The 20,011-nt window shown below is 35.6% G+C and overlaps 1 protein-coding gene across 4 annotated transcripts in view; it reads left to right on the top strand.

Annotated features, from left to right (window-relative positions):
* astn1 (astrotactin 1) overlaps nt 1-20,011 on the top strand; it is a 279,541-nt gene that overhangs the window by 157,064 nt on the left and 102,466 nt on the right. For all 4 annotated transcript variants that reach the window (XM_048163182.1, XM_048163179.1, XM_048163180.1 and 1 more), the window contains one exon: nt 6,628-6,755. In XM_048163182.1, coding sequence (XP_048019139.1) covers nt 6,628-6,755 — 128 coding nt within the window. The remainder of the gene's footprint in view (nt 1-6,627; nt 6,756-20,011) is intronic.

Here is a 20,011-nt window from a genome sequence, read left to right on the forward strand (position 1 = left end):
AATTGAATTTTCCTCGGCATAGTTAAATAACAAGAGTTCAGTACATGGAAATGACATACAGTGAGTCTCAAACTCCATTGTTTCCTCCTTCTTATATAAATCTCATTTGTTTAAAAGACCTCCGAAGAACAGGCGAATCTCAACATAACACCGACTGTTACGTAACAGTCGGGATCATTAATATGTACGCCCCCAATATTTGCATATGCCAGCCCATGTTCAAGGCATTAGACAAGGGCAGCCAGTATTAACGTCTGGATCTGTGCACAGCTGAATCATCAGACTAGGTAAGCAAGCAAGAACAATAGCAAAAAATGGCAGATGGAGCGATAATAACTGACATGATTCATGATAACATGATATTTTTAGTGATATTTGTAAATTGTCTTTCTAAATGTTTCGTTAGCATGTTGCTAATGTACTGTTAAATGTGGTTAAAGTTACCATCATTTCTTACTGTATTCACGGAGACAAGAGCTGTTGCTATTTTCATTTTTAAACACTTGCAGTCTGTATAATTCATAAACACAACTTCATTCTTTATAAATCTCACCAACAGTGTAGCATTAGCCGTTAGCCACGCAGCATAGCCTCAAACTCATTCAGAATCAAATGTAAACATCCAAATAAACACTGTACTTATGCGATTAGACATGCTGCATGACGAACACTTTGTAAAGATCCATTTTGAGGGTTATATTAGCTGTTTGAACTTTGTTTATGCTGTTCAAGGCAAGCGCGAGCTCCGTGGGCGGAGAGCACGAGAATTTAAAGGGCCAGCAGCCTTGAATCGGTGCATAGTTAATGATGCCCCAAAATAGGCAGTTAAAAAAATTAATTAAAAAAAATCTATGGGGTATTTTGAGCTGAAACTTCAGACACTTTCAGGGGACACCTTAGACTTATATTACATCTTGTAAAAAAACGTTTGATGACACCTTTAATATCTTAAAGGGTTAGTTCACCCAAAAATGAAAATTCTGTCATTTATTACTCACCTTCATATTGTTCCAAACCCTTAAGACTTTTGATCATCTTCAGAACACAAATGAAGATCTTTTTGATGAAATCTGAGAGCTTTGCAAATTATACTTTGATGCTTCAAAATTCATAAAGGGATTGTAAAAAAAATAATCCATATGAATTGGGTGGTTTAGTCTAAATTTTCTGAAGAGACACAATCGCTTTATATGATGAACAGATTGAATTTAGGCTTTTACTCAAATATAAACATTAATTAGCGGACATAAACAGCAGCTGAACTGAACCTGCTTGACATGCGAGAATAAACCTCTTGCGGAAGCTCAAACGTGCTGCGTAACACAGGATAATGAACCTCATTGGTTCTTGAGGAAGCTCAAACGCACAGCGTAACACACAAGAATGAACCTCATTGGTTCTCGCACGTCAAGCAAACATGTTTGAGCTTCAGTTTACCGCAACTGATGTGTGAATTGATAAATGTTTTATGTGAATAAAAGCTTAAATTCAATCTGTTCAGTATATAAAGTGATCGAGTCTCTTCAGAAAATTTGGACTAAACCGCTCAATTCACACAGATTAGTTGTACGATCTTTTTATGAAGTGACTTTTTGAAGCGTCAAAATGGTAGTTGCTTAGCTGTCAATGGAGGGAGAGAAATCGCTCAGATTTTATTAAACATATCTTCATTGTGTTCTGAAGATGAACGAAAGTCTTACAGGTCTGGAACGACATGAGGGTGAGTAATTAATGACATAATTTTCATTTTGGGGTGAACTAACCCTTTAAAGGTGCCCTAGAATGAAAAATTTAATTTATCTTGGCATAGTTAAATAACAAGAGTTCAGTACATGGAAATTACATACAGTGAGTTTCAAACTCCATTGTTTCCTCCTTCTTATATAAATCTCATTTGTTTAAAAGACCTCCGAAGAACAGGCGAATCTCAACATAACACCGACTGTTACGTAACAGTCGGGGTGTACGCCCCCAATATTTGCATATGCCAGCCCAAGATTGAGGCATTACACAAGGGCAGTTAGTATTAACGTCTGGATGTGCACAGCTGAATAATCAGACTAGGTAAGCAAGCAAGGACAACAGCGAAAAATGGCAGATGGAGCAATAATAACTGACATGATCCATGATAACATGATATTTTTAGTGATATTTGTAAACTGTCTTTCTAAATGTTTCGTTAGCATGTTGCTAATGTACTGTTAAATGTGGTTAAAGTTACCATCGTTTCTTACTGTATTCACGGAGACAAGAGCCGTCGCTATTTTCATTATTAAACACTTGCAGTCTGTATAATTCATAAACACAACTTCATTCTTTATAAATCTCTCCAACAGTGTAGCATTAGCTGTTAGCCACAGAGCATATCCTCAAACTCATTCAATATCAAATGTAAACACCCAAATAAATACAATACTCACACAATCCGACGCAAGCATTCAGTATGCATGACGAACACTTTGTAAAGATCCATTTTGAGGGTTATATTAGCTGTGTGGACTTTGTTTATGCAGTGATAGAGTCGAGAATAAAATAGCAGCCTGTTGTGCTTGTTAATTGTCATCTTAATTTTGCTTATATTTCATCTTGATTTGGTACTGCTTATTTGCAAGCCAACTGCATGTCCATGCTCCTCATTTTAATTATATGTGGTCTTTTGAGATGTAGCATCTGGCACATTGCAAGTAGAATCGGCACCTCCCCAAGCAGTAATTGACATGTTCCAGTGCCATTTTCACAAAAATAGTATATTAGTGCTATTTATGTGCCAGTTATAATTTTCTGCCACACAAATGTCTGTATAGTCTCTCTCTTGCTTTAATAAAACAGAGGTTTGGTAAATTGTGATTTTGTGAAGCATTCGCTCTAAACACGTCCGATCAGTGGTATTGGAAAAGTACAAATGAAACTTGACTGGTAAAGTTTGTTAAGACAAACTTTGATGCTAGCTTGCTGAAAGTTATTCAGCTTTATTTTAAAAGCTTGAAGTTTGAAGGCCGTACAGTCAGTCGATAGATAGATTGGATGATAGTTACAGAGAACATCAGAATGTCTACATTGAAAGAGAGAGAGGCAATCCAACCTTTACTGCACATTGCTGAAGTTTGCACACACACACACACAGGCATTTACCGAGTGTGTTCTTCAAATTCGGTATACTGAGTGCTCCCCCTGGATGTTGCGCTCGAGGCTGTGCTACAGTCTTTATCCAGAAAGTCCCGATGGTACTGCTGCCAAAACCCTATAGCTTGTTGAGCAGCAGTCAGTCAGTTTTTTAATAGCAGCACCATATCTGTGTACCATAGCTTTTGTAGAGCAGAGTGCTAAGAAATTAAAATTATGCAAACTTTTTGTTGACATCTTCATTAAAGACTATATAGGGCTTTCCAAACAGTGTAGCCACGCCTACTTCCACCCCCATATCTTGTGTGCATTGCCAGGATTTCATTTCGATTGCTGTCTTATCATCACGAGACTTCAAAAACACGTGCCCTTTCCTAATTACTTTCTCTCTCCTCTGGGTTCCAGCCTGAACCATTTTCACTTCTATTCCTTCCCAGTGTGATTTGAGCTGGTTTTAATGAATTTTTAGTGCCCTTTGTTCTCATTAAGAGTTTGCAGAATCATGATTAGGACTACCTCTCTTAAAATCTCCCAGCTGGGTGTTTCTATCCACAGCAAGAAACTCAAAGTGCTACCTTTCTCCCAGCACTAAATTAAAACATCACACACAGGCTGTGAACAGTCTGATTATTTTTTTAAAAAGCCTGAAGTCGATGCTGTCATATGGCTCATCTTTTCAAACACTCCTATAATTTTTTATTACAATTAGAAAATATAAAATGAATGTTGATTTCCAGTTTACAGTACACTGTGATATTTGCACTATTAATTAAAAATGTAAAAGGTTTGACTAGCTCAAAATTCTTCCATTTTTGATTAATTTATTCAGCCTCGCATATTATGTTTAATTATGCGTGAAATCGTCTCTTAATGATATTAATTGACAACTGGATATCTCATTATCTTGCCTGAAATTGTATATCAACTTCATTTTTGAACCCTTTTGTATAAAGCTACTTATTTAAATGGAAAGAAAACAAATTGTAGTTGCTGCAAAAGTTTATTTCTCATTTTCCATCAATTGTAATGCGTTCTGCGTCTGCCATTTTGTATTTAGATGGCTTTTCAAGACTTTCAGTTGTTTTCTGTCATTATTATACTCTATTATTATAATTTGCCATCAGCTGTTGCTGGACAGCAACAGTTCACCTATTTTTACATGCAGAATTGTCCTATTGTCATTGTGAATTATTTATATTATTCATTTATTCTCATTCGACAGATAATCCCACCTGTAATGCCCAGAGCATCTCATAAAACTTGCATATTCTGTCTATAATTACGTGCTGCTAGTTATTATTGCCAAAATATCCCTCCTGTATGTCTGTCGACCCTTATGATTAATGAAGTTACATGGCGACTGAGGTTTTTCTCAGTAGACATTTCTGTATGCAGTATATATTTTAGGTAGGGAAAGCATCAGGCATTTAAAGCTCTAGACAACATGCAAGTATCTGTTAAGGTAATTTTGCGAGCTAAAATATAGAGAAAGTTGTGGTAAGCTATTAAATTTGGTTGCAAGCCAAAAAAAGTTTACATTTATATTTTATATTACTTTTCTTATTTTTATTATTATGCACCAAAATTCACAGGCATTTTAATTCCCAGCAGTTATAGTCGTAATTGTCAGCTGGTATTCATTTCAGAAACTTAAGAACCGTATGTATGATTTTCATTAAAATTGCTGGCCCCTAAGTTTATTGCACATTTCTATTTAGCTGCACCGGCTCTGGGGAACTGAACCTTTTATCAGATGTGACTTTGACAAGCAATAACGCCGAGCTATTAATATTTCAATATGCGAGTATCTATTGAAGCATGAGCTTCAAGTTTGACAAGAGAAACAACTTTTTTACATTTTTATTAGATGTGGGGAGGAAATCCCCAGATGTTCAGAGAAATTTCTGCAGAATGTGCACTGGTTTACCTTCCAGCACACCCAAGAGGATGTATTTGGGAATAGTTTTTTGAGGTTTATGGCAGATTTAATTTGGCCTAGAAAACCTTCAGTTGAAAATACATCTGTAAAATGTGATATATCATGTTCTGGGTACAAATATTAGAAGATATTGTTATTATTAAGCCAAGGAAATGGCTATTTGCAGGAAGTATTGAATCATCCAGGAAGCGGGGGTATGTAGCACCGTAGACGTATATGACTGTTTGTCGAACATAACATAACAAGTGTTCCACTTTCAGCCACTTTTCATTCCTATATTAATATAAAGCACATATTGCAAGCCTTTGGCTTCCCCCCCTGTTTAAACCCAATTATTTATTCAGTGTTCTGTGTATTGAGAGATAAAGTCCACTTTTGAGTCGGATATGACAGTAATGCTTAAAAAGAGATTTAGATTGCATGATGTTGCCTGGTACAATTTCCTGAATGCTCGTTCATTTATGAGATGCTCTTGTAAACAGCATTCTAGAATCTTGTTGTGTTCTGTGTATTTCCCTTGTGTGCTTTCTAGGAGGTTATTTTGCCTTAAAAAGGAAAGAGCTGATTCTATATTCTCCTTTTCTCCTTTTATTCATACTGTTCTTTGACATACATTTTTTATATCGCATCATTCATTTTCCGCACATGTATATACTCGGTCCCGGAATATTTTAACCTTGATCTCACTTAAGATACACAGAGAAAGATTGAGTCAGACCTTCTATAAATGCATAGTTTGTGCATTTTTTGCATCTTTTGCTGTTATATCAGTTTATCCCGTCCCATCAGTCCTTCTCTCCAATGCATACTTATTATTTTCTCACATTGCTTTGAAACTAAACTATGTCTAGTTTAACCCATCTTCTCACTTTTTTATCTCTATATTCTTGTTTAAATTCAAACTGTATTTTCTTTCTCTTTCCTCAAGTCTGGAGTACTTCAGCAGATCTCATTTAGATATACAGTCATTCCTTTGTGCACTGCTTTCTTCGGTTTGCTTTTTTCTTGTTCTCTTAGTGCTACTCCTACATTTCACCACAAAATTTATGTCATATTATAAATGTAAAAAAAAAAACTTTTAACACCATTTCAGATGTATCCTATCCACTTAGACTTTGTTTACTTCTTCGTCCCCCAGTTTATTTAGTCTGACATAGCTGGTACATTATTTCAGCAAAGTTTATAGGAAAATGTCTATTTAATCTGAGACTCTTTTTGTTCTTTCTGTGAGCATTGTTCATGACAAGCTGATATGTTAATGTTTACTGTTTATTTTAGTGTACATTATCCATATTTTACAAGATTTTCTTATTCGCTCTTCATTCAGCATAAATAATTTTAAATGGTTTCATTTAATTGATCAAATTGCCACAAAGCATCACCTTGCAGTCAGTTTAGCAGGCAATTTAAATAAAACTTATTGTTTTTATGTAGATATTTACATGTAAAATATAAATAAACCAATTTAATGAGCTTAAATGAAGGATTTATGTAATTGACAGATGACCTTTCAAACAATGAACTGTGTTTTGAGTGGATTGTCTCCTTTATTTTCTGTTATCTAGGCAGAAAAACTTTGCCCGTGGCATCGAGCAGCAGCTTCCGGATGGCATGGTGGTGGCGTCTGTGCCGACTGAAGCCCAGTGTCACGAGGAGCTGTCTGACCCAGTGCCTGATCCAGAGTACCTCACTGGTAAGAACCTGTACATTTATGATTAATCACTCAAAACCTTAGTGACTACATCAGTATTCCATAAGCTGAGAGGCAATATCTTTTTATAAATATTATAACTCTTTCACTGAGGTCCCGGCATGAAACAACTGGCTAAAAGGCTGTATCTTGTCAGTCAGTGACTCATGATACATGAAAAAGGTTGGTGTTGTGTTCTATCAGCTCAGGCTCATACCCTATAGCAGTGGTTCCCAAACTGGGGTACGTGAGGTGACAAAAGGGGGTACGCGAACAAAATGCTGAGTAGTTCATTTAATTCTACCTTAAAGTAATATTAAAGGTCCCGTTTTTCGTGGTTTTTTGAAGCTTTGATTGTGTTTACAGTGTGCAATATAACATGTGTTCATGTTTCGCGTGTAAAAAAACACAGTATTTTTCACATAATTTACTTATCTGTATACCGCTGTTTCCACTGTCATAAAAACGGGCTGATGACTTCCTTGTTCTATGAAGTCCCTCCTTCAGAAATACGTAACGAGTTCTGATTGTGCCAGCGGTTCCTGTGTTGTGATTCGACAGCAGCTTAGCGCATCTTGCCCGGAAAGGTCACGCCTCTTACCATAACGTGGAGATGCACGCGCTCAGTGTTATTGTAAACATGTCTTTAATTTTACCCTATCAATTTGAGCCGGAATCAGACCCGGTGATTGGACTGCGGGATGAAAATAACAGCGTTTCGACGACATTGCGACAAACACACTCTACAAACGCAACTCTTGTGTATTCCTGTGGGCGGAGGTTAGTCAAAAAACTGTTTTAGTGACGTCATTAAAGAAGGAAGTAGAGGGATGTGGTCCAAACTGGCCGTTCGATGTAGGCGACTTCTGTTAAATAAAATATCTCGCTTGGCATTGAACTTTGAGCTTTAAAATTTTACAGATTTTATTTATACTCTAACAACAACATTACACACTAACTAAAGTTTGAAACATGGGATCACGAAGAACGGGACCTTTAAAATCGAGCATGTATTTCTAACGTCGTAAATGTCGTAATGTCGTAAATCCAACACATTTAATCAAATTACCTCATCATTTGCAGTCAAAAATGACTGTATCCACACAAGCAGCATGCATATGATGGATTGCGCGCAGTCTGCTGATTTAAATCGTGCTAAATTACTGCCGTTCTCGACAATGCACCTTTGTAACAGTAGGGATTTAGCACTTACTCGCATGAAGAACAAATATAGACACAGATAATGGATTAATTTTTAATTTAAGACTCAAACTTTCTCTGATACAAAAACATACCTTGTGTGAGTTCTTGTATTTAATGATGATAACGAGCAAGAACGCACTTGTTCCCAAATATCCACATGACTGCAAACGTGACATTATTGTACAACAGGTCAAAAAACAAAACATACATTTTAAACACAGTACTGTCAGTATTTACTCTATTTTGCAATGAAATAATAGTTCTAACGAAAACCAGAGCAAAACTACAACACACGTCCGTATTTCGCGAACAATTCTGCGGCTTTGAACGAATCGTAAGAGTCAATGATTCATTCGCAGCCACTTGCTTCGTTACTGAATGAATGACTCGATGACTCACTCATAAAAACAGTGACTTGCTGCCACCTACTGGCGGTTTTAGTTTAATATTTAAAAGTTTTACCATCATTGCATATTTCTCTATTGAACATTTTTTATTTAAAACAGTATTTATTTTATAAAGTTATTCAGAAAGGTAAAAAAAATGCACTGGAAATTCAATGTAGGGGGCAAATATTGTCCCTTAATGGTAAAGGTGTGACTGCAGTCTAAGTGGAAGAGAGGGGATGCGCGGAAGGATGGTAATCCCTTCAGGGGGTACTCCAAGCTAAAAAGTTTGGGAACCACTGCCCTATAGACATCAAATATTTCTACATATTTTAACAGGATACAGAATATATGTTTTCCAAATTGGGTCCATGTCTAGAATTGGTTATGTTTGGTTACGTCATGTCTGATTTGAGGATTGTATTGTTGATCTTGCATTTGTTTGAGTGTAAATGAGTGATAAGGGTCAATTGCTAAATACATTTAAATAAATAATTTCAATGTGTTCATCATATAAAGCGATCGAGTCTCTTCAGAAAATTTGGACTAAACCGCTCAATTCATATGGATTAGTTTTACGATCTCTTTATGAACGTTTTGAAGCATCAGAGTGTGAGTTGCATAGCTGTCTATGGAGGGACAGAAGGCTCTCAGATTTCATTAAAAAAGATCTTCAGTTGTGTTCCAAAGATGAACGAAAGTTTTACGTGTTTGGAACAACATGAGGGTGAGTAAATAATGAAATAATTTTCATTTTTGGGTGAACTAACCCTTTAAAACTGCAGTGAACCAAAGACAGTCTCAAAAACGTGGTTTGAAATTGCCCTTGTTCTCTATGTCACAAATATGTTGTAACCAATCCCGTCAACGTGTGGGCGGGCTTTGGTATATCATTAACTATGCTGCGAAGCAGGGGAGTCTCAAGACAAGCCAGGTTTATCCTGATATATTTTTCTGTTGATATGACAAATCGGGTACATTTAGTAATATAGCGGGTGAATTATGAACTATATGCCTTTGTCCACTGACGTTCTAAGTTCAAAACATTTCTAAGGATACTGCTTTTTAGAAGACAGCTGCTTGACTCTGAGGTGGCAAACGGGAACGTGGTTTGTGTAATATTAGCAACACATTATTAGCTGTTTGATAACGTAGTCAAGCAAAAGGCTAATCATATTAATTAACACTAAGTGTTTGATGTTGTAGAGAGCGATACTTGTAGATTAAGCCTGTATAATTCACTTTACACTTCTTCTTCTGAATAAGTTTCTAGTTCAAACATATATGGTTGAATTAAACCAGAATTTCCACTTGCCATTGTGCAGAGTTTACTACAGTTAAGTTGATCAAGTGGATCAGGATTTGAGTGGAGGCGGAGACTAATTTGCATATTCATGGATTTGCATATACTAAGTGGAGCAAGGGTGTAGAGTTACATACAAGCTGTTTTAAGGCATGAGGAAATTATTTTAAATGTGTCATTTTAAAATGATTGACTACAGGGGGACTTTGAGACAAAAGTAATGTTTTTAATCTTATTTTTGAGCTATATAATTGTAATTTTTTGCCACTTTCCTTTAAGTGTTGACAAAGCTTTGAAAACATTCTATTAGTCTTACAGATTATAAAATGTTTGTCTTGATTAAATAAGCCTCTTAATCTCGCCCTTGACCTTATAAATCCATAATAGTAACACTCTTCACTTTGATTTCCTGCTTTGCATGATCACAACAAAGCCATTCAGCATATCAAATGCTAAAACTCTTTTAATAAGACTTACTGTAGTTTGGGTCCTGGCTTCGCTGCAAAAGGACCTATAGACACTTCTGAGTACAGCACAGCCTCTCATAACTTATTTTTAATTGTTTATTAAGAAAGAAAACTTGTTCAAAAACGATCCTCTCAATATTTCAGATCAAGATGCTGAGCATCCATCTTCAGTGTTTGTGTGCATAAGTTCTTGCAAACAGTTGACTGGTTCACATTATCTTCTGCTAGATCAAGTGTTTGATGAAGAGGCATAAAAACAGAGAGGGTATTAACAAAATCATTTTTCAGGGGCTTCTTGATGCTGCTGCCTCTGTCAGGACTCATTAGCGGACCAATCTGACTCCTTTCTGGAGCTCACCGCAGTACAAGTAATCTGCGCGGCAGCTCCTTACCCTAAATACTGTCGGGGGTCAACTTTTATGCTCCCATTAATGAGAAAGAAAATGGGGAGAGGGGAAATCCTGTCCCGTCAAATGAGCTTACAGAATGCTGCATCTTTCATCACGCTCTTTCCCTTTGGCTTCAGCCACCCAAATCAGACTGCCAAAGAATGAAGGATTATAGTCCTTAAGGTCTGATGTAAAATGAACAGCAGTAAAGGCCAAACAGAATAGAAATCTTATGTGCTTGTTTATTTTTTTTCTTCATCTGGCAGCTGTTGCCAGTTTCAGCGTGTATGTTTATCTTTTCATATCATAAGTCCTTGATTAGATCTGAATGTACTTTATGCATGGCTGAAAAATCCACACTGATTTTGTGCTTAAAATGTTCCTGGCATATATTGGAGTTGTTTCTAGGGTGTCAATCAATTAAAAAAAAAAAAAAATGCAATTACATTATATGCAAATTGCATTTATCAACACTTGATGAGAAAAGCTTACAAATGATAATTCAAAGAAAGTAAAGCACTTAATAAAAGACCCTTCTTTTGTTATTGAACAAGCCTGGCCCACTGCCTATATTCCACAAAAATCCATTTGCTATTGATTATCAGCATATTTTTCAGTAGTAATTAAAAATGTAATTGCTCTGATAGTACAGAAAATATTCAAAAGTACATTGCACACAATTATTCTGTTAATTATTCTGCCTTTATTCTATTTAAAATATTGAAAAATACGTAAATTAAAATTAATTAAGTGAGGTGTATGATTAACACGAGAAATAATGGGATAATATGAGATAATGAGATAATGGGATAATAAACCTTTTTTAGTAACTTCACAAAATAACTAACTTATCTTAACTTAATAAAAAAAAGTTTGTATTCTCTAACAAGTCTTAATATCTGACAAAACTTTCCTTCTCAAGAAAATTTGTCTTGTTTTTAGGATGCTTAGATAGGTTTACTGAGGAAAAAAAAATTATATATATATATATATATATATATATATATATATATATATATATATATATAGTTTTGCAGTGTAAGCAGCTGTATTATAAATGTATTATTTTTAAAATGCATTTTAGTTGTAATAAAGGAACACTTTAAATTGCAAGCCCTAGTTGTCGCACAGCTAGTTTTGCCTTGTGCTAAAATTAGAGAAGAGAAAGCTGACATTTATCACATTTTACAGCAATTTTATTATGGTCAACTTGATTCCCCAACCACCATTCAACTCCAATTTGTAATCCAGTCTAAAGGTCATAAGTGAATGAAATGGTCCAGTGTGGTACTGTAATATTGCCTGAGCTACCAGAGGGTGCAGGTGCTTTTGCTCAAAGAAACAATGGTTGACATAATGGTCATGGCATCAGGTGAGACTTATGAGAGGTCATATTGGATACTTGCGGGAAGATTAAAATGGGTAATCTGGAAGAGTCATCCTCTGTCAGTCATGCTTGAGGCCTTGGCTGTGAAGACAGAGGTTATTTATCTATTGCAGTGTGACGTGCTGCAGGCGGGGGAGGGAGGTATATGAGGCAGGTGGTTCAGTGAGGAGCTTTCCAACCCTTTAGACTCATCCCCCCTGCACCTGATGCTCTCCAAGCTCTTTTATTGCAAGAACTGCAAATTACGCCTAATACACGATTCATTAGTCATATTAGACACGTGTGTGCCATTCAGACTTTTAATTACAACCATAGAAAGCTCTTTGGAGTGCACATCTTAAGTCCTCTCACCATTACCACCATTCATTCAAGTCAAGTAAAGCTCATTTTGTCATCGTGCGAGATGTTTTTGTACTTCATGAGACTGTTAGAGTAAATTTAAATGAATAGCAAGTGGGAATTGAAAAGAAGGACAGAATAAGACATGGTAGCATAATGTCGTTTCAAACCTGTGTGATTTTCTTTATTATGGGGAACACAAAAGAAGATATTTTGGAGACATTTGCAAACAAATGTTTCCGATTGGTTGATACACATTACCGTTCAAAAGTAGTAGTGTATGAGGTATATAGGACATTACAGGACTTCATGTATCTTTTTTTTTTAAGTAACAATAGCTATGTTTCCACCTATTTTTATTTGTTTTTTGAGATATTGCATAAAGTCAGAATTGTGAGTTATAAAGTCAGAATTGCGTGATATAAAGTCAGAATTGTGTGATATAAAGTCAGAATTGCGAGTTATAAAGTCAGAATTGTGAGTTATAAAGTCAGAATTGCGTGATATAAAGTCAGAATTGTGAGATATAAAGTCAGAATTGCGTGATATAAAGTCAGAATAGCAAGATGTAAAGTCAGAATTGTGAAATTTAAACAGAATTTCGAGTTATAAAGTCAGAATTGTGTGATATAAAGTCAGAATTGTGAAATTTAAACAGAATTTCGAGTTATAAAGTCAGAATTGCGTGATATAAAGTCAGAATTGCGAGTTATAAAGTCAGAATTGTGAGTTATAAAGTCAGAATTGTGAGTTATAAAGTCAGAATTGCGTGATATAAAGTCAGAATTGTGTGATATAAAGTCAGAATTGTGAAATTTAAACAATTTCGAGTTATAAAGTCAGAATTGTGTGATATAAAGTCAGAATTGTGAAATTTAAACAGAATTTTGAGTTATAAAGTCAGAATTGCGAGAAAAAAGTCTGAATTGTGAGATAAAAAGTCACAATTACCTTTTTATTTATTTATTTATTTATTTTTTAATTGAGTGGCAGAAACAAGCTTCCATACTGAAATGAGCATAATTCTAAAAATGGAAAGAAAAAAAATATATATATGTGTGTGTGCTCAATTGAGGTGGATATTTTTTTATCCAATACGAAGACATGCACATAAACTATTCTGGAAACACATTTAACTGAATAAATCCCTTGATGTGCAACAAACTTTGCATCAGCAGTGGATTTCATTGCAGACCATATTAAATGTTGGTTTGGTCATTCTGAAATGCCTGAGCCAAAGTCTGTTGGGAATAATTACCTCCCAGAACTGTCTCACACGATTGCGTTCCCAACCACCAGGCAACCGCCTCAGAACTTAAGATAACATTTATTGTGTTTCATCTGCGTGCAAGTAATTTATGATGTATGAAAAAAGAGCCACATTAGCTTCCCCCGAATGCAGCAACTTCCATTTTAATACAAATATTTTGCACCAATTTCCCAGGAAGTGACGATTTTGTTCTCTTGAACACATAGGATGGTAACCGTGCTTTATTTGCAAATGTTTTATGCAATATTCCAATATTGAAGTTAAATTTGCAACTTTGGATGGAAAGCATAGCTAGTGACGTTTTCCTATTGCTTATTTGAACTTTGTTGCAAAATTCTTTGCGGCAGCATTCAAGAAGTGGGGTAAAAAATGTTTAAACTCCTGTTTTAAGAAAAGCTTTTGTTTCTCACCCATGCCCTTAATACATCATCGCTGTGTTTTTCCCTCGACTGTCTCGAGGCGTCAGTTCTGAAACTCACCTGAGGTTAAATTAGTCACTAGCTCAGGTAATTGGGTACGGTATGGGCAAGTGGCACATTCTCGAGCAGGCGCTGAAGTTGTCAGGCCTCTGCCAACCTCCCTTGCTGATTTGGGCAAGTTGGTGCGACGGTCAGTGTATTTGTCACTATGTCAGCACTCCCGGAGCCGTTCCTCCCAACCCTCTCAGGGCAACGCATTCATCTTTCTATTCATCTCTGGGTTGGAAGTCGTTCATCATAGGACTGGAGGACTCCATCAATTATTCCAATGGGAAAGGAAGAAGGCCGAGAAGCTTTGAAAGGCAAATACATCTTGATTTAATTGAAATGCAGGTAGAAAGCACATTGGCACTAAGCAGATTTCCTGCTGAAAGAAAGAAAGGAGGGAAATCATCTCTTCCTCCTGATGCATATGGTGACTCGCATTCATGGCCACAGATGGAGATTCTTTGAGGGTGGGGGTGTCCGGGTTAAGCAACACTTGTCTTTGTAACATACAATTCACCTGGGGATTCTTTCAAAGGCACGCACACGCCGGCACGGTTTCATGGCAATCGAAATAAAAATTCATTTCAAAACACGCATTACATGATGCAAAAACGTGAGGTTTTCTAGTCGCTACGCGGGAAGAAGCGGAACCGATGAGTATCTACAGTGCTTTTTAATGCTTGGCAGTATGTTATTTCTGCTTGAGTTCTATCACGGACAGTTTTGCTATCTAGCAGAAGGAATGTGCGAGTTGATATGTGACCTTGCAGTGAATTTTAAAACTTTGTTTGCATCTTCTGTGATTTACTACTCAGTGTGCTTATTATTTGTAATCTCTAGCGTGCTGCAAGGTTGTGCACATTTCAGAGGTGAAGAACTGGCTCCTTTTCTATTTATGAGTTATGAATTTGAATTGGAATGTCAATAAGTATATACTGAAGTGTAATTAAAAAAAAAATAAAAAAAATCAACGCAGGTAATGCATTCTGGGAAATGAAGCGTTCTGATATATATGCACAACAGTTCAAAAGTTGTTCAAAATTATTTTTTTTTTTTTTTTTTTCTCACGATAAATAAATACTGTCCAGCATTAAAGGGTTAGTTCACCCAAAAAAGAAAATTCTGTCATTAATTACTCACGCTCATGTCGTTTCACACCTTTAAGACCTTTGTTCGTCTTCAGAACACAAATTAAGATAAAATCAGATGGCTCAGTGAGGCCTGCATTGACAGCAAGATAATTAACACTTTCAATGCCCAGAAAGCTACTAAAGACATATTTAAAACAGTTCATGTGACTACAGTGGTTCGACCTTAATGTTATGAAGCAACAATAATACTTTTTGTACGCCAAAAAAAATAAATAAATAAAATAACGACTTTCTTCAACAATATCTAGTGATGGGCGATTTCAAAACACTGCTTCATGAAGCTTCGAAGCTTTACGAATCTTTTGTTTCGAATCAGTTGTTCGAATCATGTATCAAACTGCCAAAGTCACGTGAACCCTTGAAATTTCGAAATGTTTCGAAACACTAATGGTATAACGAAGCCTCGTTTACTGAAATCACGTGACTATGGCAGTTTGATACACGCTCCGAACCACTGATTCGAAACAAAAGATTCATAAAGCTTTGAAGCTTCATGAAGCAGTGTTATGAAATCACCCATCACTAGATATTGTTGAATAAAGTTGTTATTTTGGTTTTTTTTTGGTGCACAAAACGTATTCTTGTCACTTAATAAAATTAAGGTTGAACCACTGTAGTCACATAAACTGTTATAAATATGTCTTTAGTAGTTTTCTGGGCATCTGAAAGTGTTTATTATCTTGCTGTCAATGCAGGCCTCACTGAGCCATCAGATTTTATCAAAAATATCTTCATTTGTTTTCCGAAGACGAACAAAGTTTGTATGGGTGTGCAACAACATGAGGGTGAGTAATTAATGACAGAATTTCCATTTTTGGGTTACCTAACCCTTTAAGCAAATTTTGAGCAACAGTCTCACGCAGGCGCAGCACACCGAGTAGTTTCGTTTTGTGTGAGAACATGCCGGAAAGCTGTGAGGTTTTCAAATATTGCTATGAGAAATTACGAATGAATATATAAATGAATTAATTATATGAATGTAACTCTGAAGGTTCTGACTGTCTTCTGAAAAGTTTCGATGGCATTTTGTTTTCATCTTCGCTCCATGTAATGCCTATAAATTAGTGTTTATAATCACAATGCTTCTTTGTTCACGGAGTTTACCGGGAAACGGCTCTATTTCTGCGGTTCCTTAAGCGCCACCCAGCGTCAGAGAGTGGATTTGCATTCAGCCTGTGTGCTGTTTTTGTCTGGCCAAAAAACAGACAGAATTTGCATGAACCACTACAAATTTTAACCGGTTGATGAAAATCAAGCTTATGTCGATTCTACAATTTTAAACAATTTGGATAAGGCATCTAGAATTATTTATAGAGCAGATAAAGGCAAGGCAAGGCAAGGCAATTTTATTTGTATAGCACATTTCATACACAATGGTAATTCAAAGTGCTTTACATAAAAAAGAATAATAAAAATAGAGCATAAGGAATAGAAATAACAGTAAAAACAGAGAATTTTGCTATCTGGATGGAAATACCTATAAAATACCTATAATCATTTATTATCATTTTTGACTTGGCCCTTTTCTTTATTTAAAGGCTGAAATGTGAGGTTTACCATTTTATTAAAAATTTTTCAAAGCTTTATTTGAACATTTTGCACATGTTATTTGATAAATAGTTGTCAGTCATGTTGTCATTTTAAATCAGGACATCAATGATAATGTTATGTTTTTAGTGTTTTATGCAAATAAGACATACTTTTATTTGTTGTTTGTTGATTTTAAATGTAAATCTTTGTGAAATGATTTGCGTGTCAGTAGTTTTTGAACATTACCGGCACATTTTAACAATAGGCTACCATGATAATATTGATAACCTTGATAATTTTGGTCACTATAATCGTAATAAGAAATTTTCATAATGTTTAATCTAGGGCCTATAAATGAGAAATCGGAAAAAGAAAACTTCCTGCAGGAATCTGTGGCCAAACCACATCTGTATTTTGAGCTGAAAGCAGATAAATAAGACTTGCATCTCCTGTAAATGAGATGCAAGCTTACAAGTTGTCTGTAAATTTTTCAAAAAACTACATTATAAAATACCTCCCAGTAAAAATAAATAAATACAAATTAAAACTACAATGACTTCCAAGGCTGCTTGAGTATTAAGTTTATTGTAGCCTCAGTATACAGAGCACGGCTCATGTTTATTCTTGTTATGACAGGTGCTCCTTTAGGATAGTTTCTTTGCATTAGGGAACTTCACATGCTATCTATACTTTATTAGACCTGTCAGTAATTGGAAGAGGAGGTCACACCTTTAGGGGATCATTTCCAGTCAGTTCCCAAACCAGCATGTGGCATCAGCAATGCAAACTTTTTATACACCAGCTTAGCTGCTCAGTAATCTTACAGTGTTCTACCATCATGAATTGTGTTTTTGTTTTATTAAAGTGAATGTCATCTCTGTTTATCTATTATAAAGTTGTTTTTTTCCGGTACTTTCTCCTAGGTAAACAATGAGGGTTATTTGCATACAGTACTTAAAGGGTTAGTTCACCCAAAAATGAAAATTCTGTCATTAATCACTCACCCTCATGTCGTTCCATCCACACCCGTAAGACCTTCGTTCATCTTTGGAACACAAATTAAGATATTTTTGATGAAATCCAATGGCTCAGTGAGGCCTGCATTGCCAGCAAGATAATAAACACTTTCAGATGCCCAGAAAGCTACTAAAGACATATTTAAAACATGTGACTGCAGTGGTTCGACCTTAATGTTATGAAGCGACAAGAATACCTTTTGTGCGCCAAAAAAAAATAAAATAAAAAATAACAACTTTATTCAACAATATCTAGTGATGGTTGATGACAAAACACCACTTCATGAAGCTTTGAAGCTTTACGAAGCTTTTGTTTTGAATCAGTGGTTCAAAGCGTGTATCAAACTGCAAAAGTCACACCCCCCAGTGGTGAACCATTGAAATTTTGAAACACTTATGATGTAACGAAACCTCGTTTCCTGAAATCATGTGACATTGGCAGTTTGATACAATCTCCAAACCACTGAAAAAAAGATTCATAAAGCTTCAAAGCTTCATGAAGCAGTTTTGAAATCTCTCATCACTAGATATTGTTGCATAAAGTTATTTAGTCTTTTTTTTTTTTTGGTGCACAAAAAGTATTCTTGTCGCTTCATAACATTAAGGTTGAACCACTGTAGTCACATGAACTGTTATAAATATGTCTTTAGTACAGGGATGGGCAACTTCAGTCCTGGAGGGCCACTGCCCAGCAGAGTTTAGCTCCAACCCTAATCAAACACACCTGAACCAGCTAATCAAGGTCTTTAGGATTAGTAGAAAGTTATAGGCAAGTGAGTTTTTATCAGGGATGGAGATAAACTCTGCAGGACACTGGCCCTCCAGGACCGGAGTTGCCCAACCCTGCTTTAGTAGCTTTCTGGGCATCTGAAAGTGTTGATTGTCTTGCTGTTAATGGAGGCTTCACTGAACCAAAAATATCTTAATTTGTGTTCCAAAGATGAACAAAGGTTTTACGGGTGTGGAACGACATGAGGGTGAGTAATAATGACAGAATTTTCATTTTTAGGTGAACTAACCCTTTAATGTCTTCCATACTTTTCTTGAAGGCATTGTTTAGCCTGTAATACATAAAAAGGTAAAATAATGAGATGCTCAGACCACACGTAAGTCCATTTTGTGCAACTTTAATGAGTCTTTGCATTTGTTTACACAGTTTATTGCAGAAATAGGACATAAAATAAATTACATTAATGCATTTTGATTATTGCAAAGCAGAGGTGGGAAGTCCAGGGGTCAGAGAGTAAAAGTCCTGCCATATTTTTATTCCACCCACTGAAGCATTAATGAGATAAATAAGTGTCTAATTGAGTGATGATTGACCATTATTGAAGACACCTGATGATAACAAGCAGAATCACCAAAGGAGAAAATCACTATTTTTAAGTTACCATCATCGAGGTCAGGGTTTCTTTTAGTTGAGCTCTTGACCCTTGACCTTTTAATGTTAGATTTAGTTTGGGCAGTTTTAACTGTATTAAAACCAACCAGACAAGCAAAGTTAGAAAATGATCAGGTGGTGTTGGTTATGTTTTCACATAATCATTATTTCATCTGAACTCATTTAGAGCCCGATCTTAATTAGATTTACATTGTCGGTTACAGGAGCACTGTGATTCTACAGCAGATCAACTTTTACAATACAAAAATATGTATTTTTTTAAAGTTCTGAATTAAAAATAAAAAAAATTAAAAATTAAATTCATTTAAAAACAGATATCAAGAATCAGTCTGTGAATCTCAACAGTGGTGAGAGTAATAAAGCATGTTGCAATGCATTCTGGGAGCCACCAATCAAAATTCATCCATGGCTCCCATCATGCATTGCTGCATAAATAAATTATGAGCTTAATTGTCTTAGTAATTTTCTTTATTCTCACTATTTAAATTTTGCTGTTTTTCTGTGACTTTTTAGTAGCTTGTTTTGTAATGTTCAGAGTTGATCTGTTGATCAGAATATGTTGCTTGTCACCATTGTTGAGATTCATACGCTGATTCTTGGTGTCTGTGTGTGCCTAAAATAGATTTTTTTGTGATAAGGACAACTTTAAAAAAAAAAAAAAAAATGTTGTATTGATAAAGTTGATCTTCTGCTGTAGAATCACAGTGCTGCTGTAATCAATTATGTAAATCTAACTAAGATTGGGCTCTAAATGAGTTCAGTGATTCAGAACAAATACTGATTATGTGAAAACATAACCAACATTGTTTGTCGGGTTGGTTTTAATGCAGTTAAAACTGCCCAAACAAAATCTAATATTGAAAAGTCAAGGGTCAAGAGCTCAACTAAAACAAACCCTGACCTCGATGATGGTAACTTAAAAATTGTGATTTTCTCCTTTGGCAATTCT

Source organism: Megalobrama amblycephala, linkage group LG17 (assembly GCF_018812025.1).
Source record: "Megalobrama amblycephala isolate DHTTF-2021 linkage group LG17, ASM1881202v1, whole genome shotgun sequence".
Lineage (NCBI taxonomy): Eukaryota > Metazoa > Chordata > Actinopteri > Cypriniformes > Xenocyprididae > Megalobrama > Megalobrama amblycephala.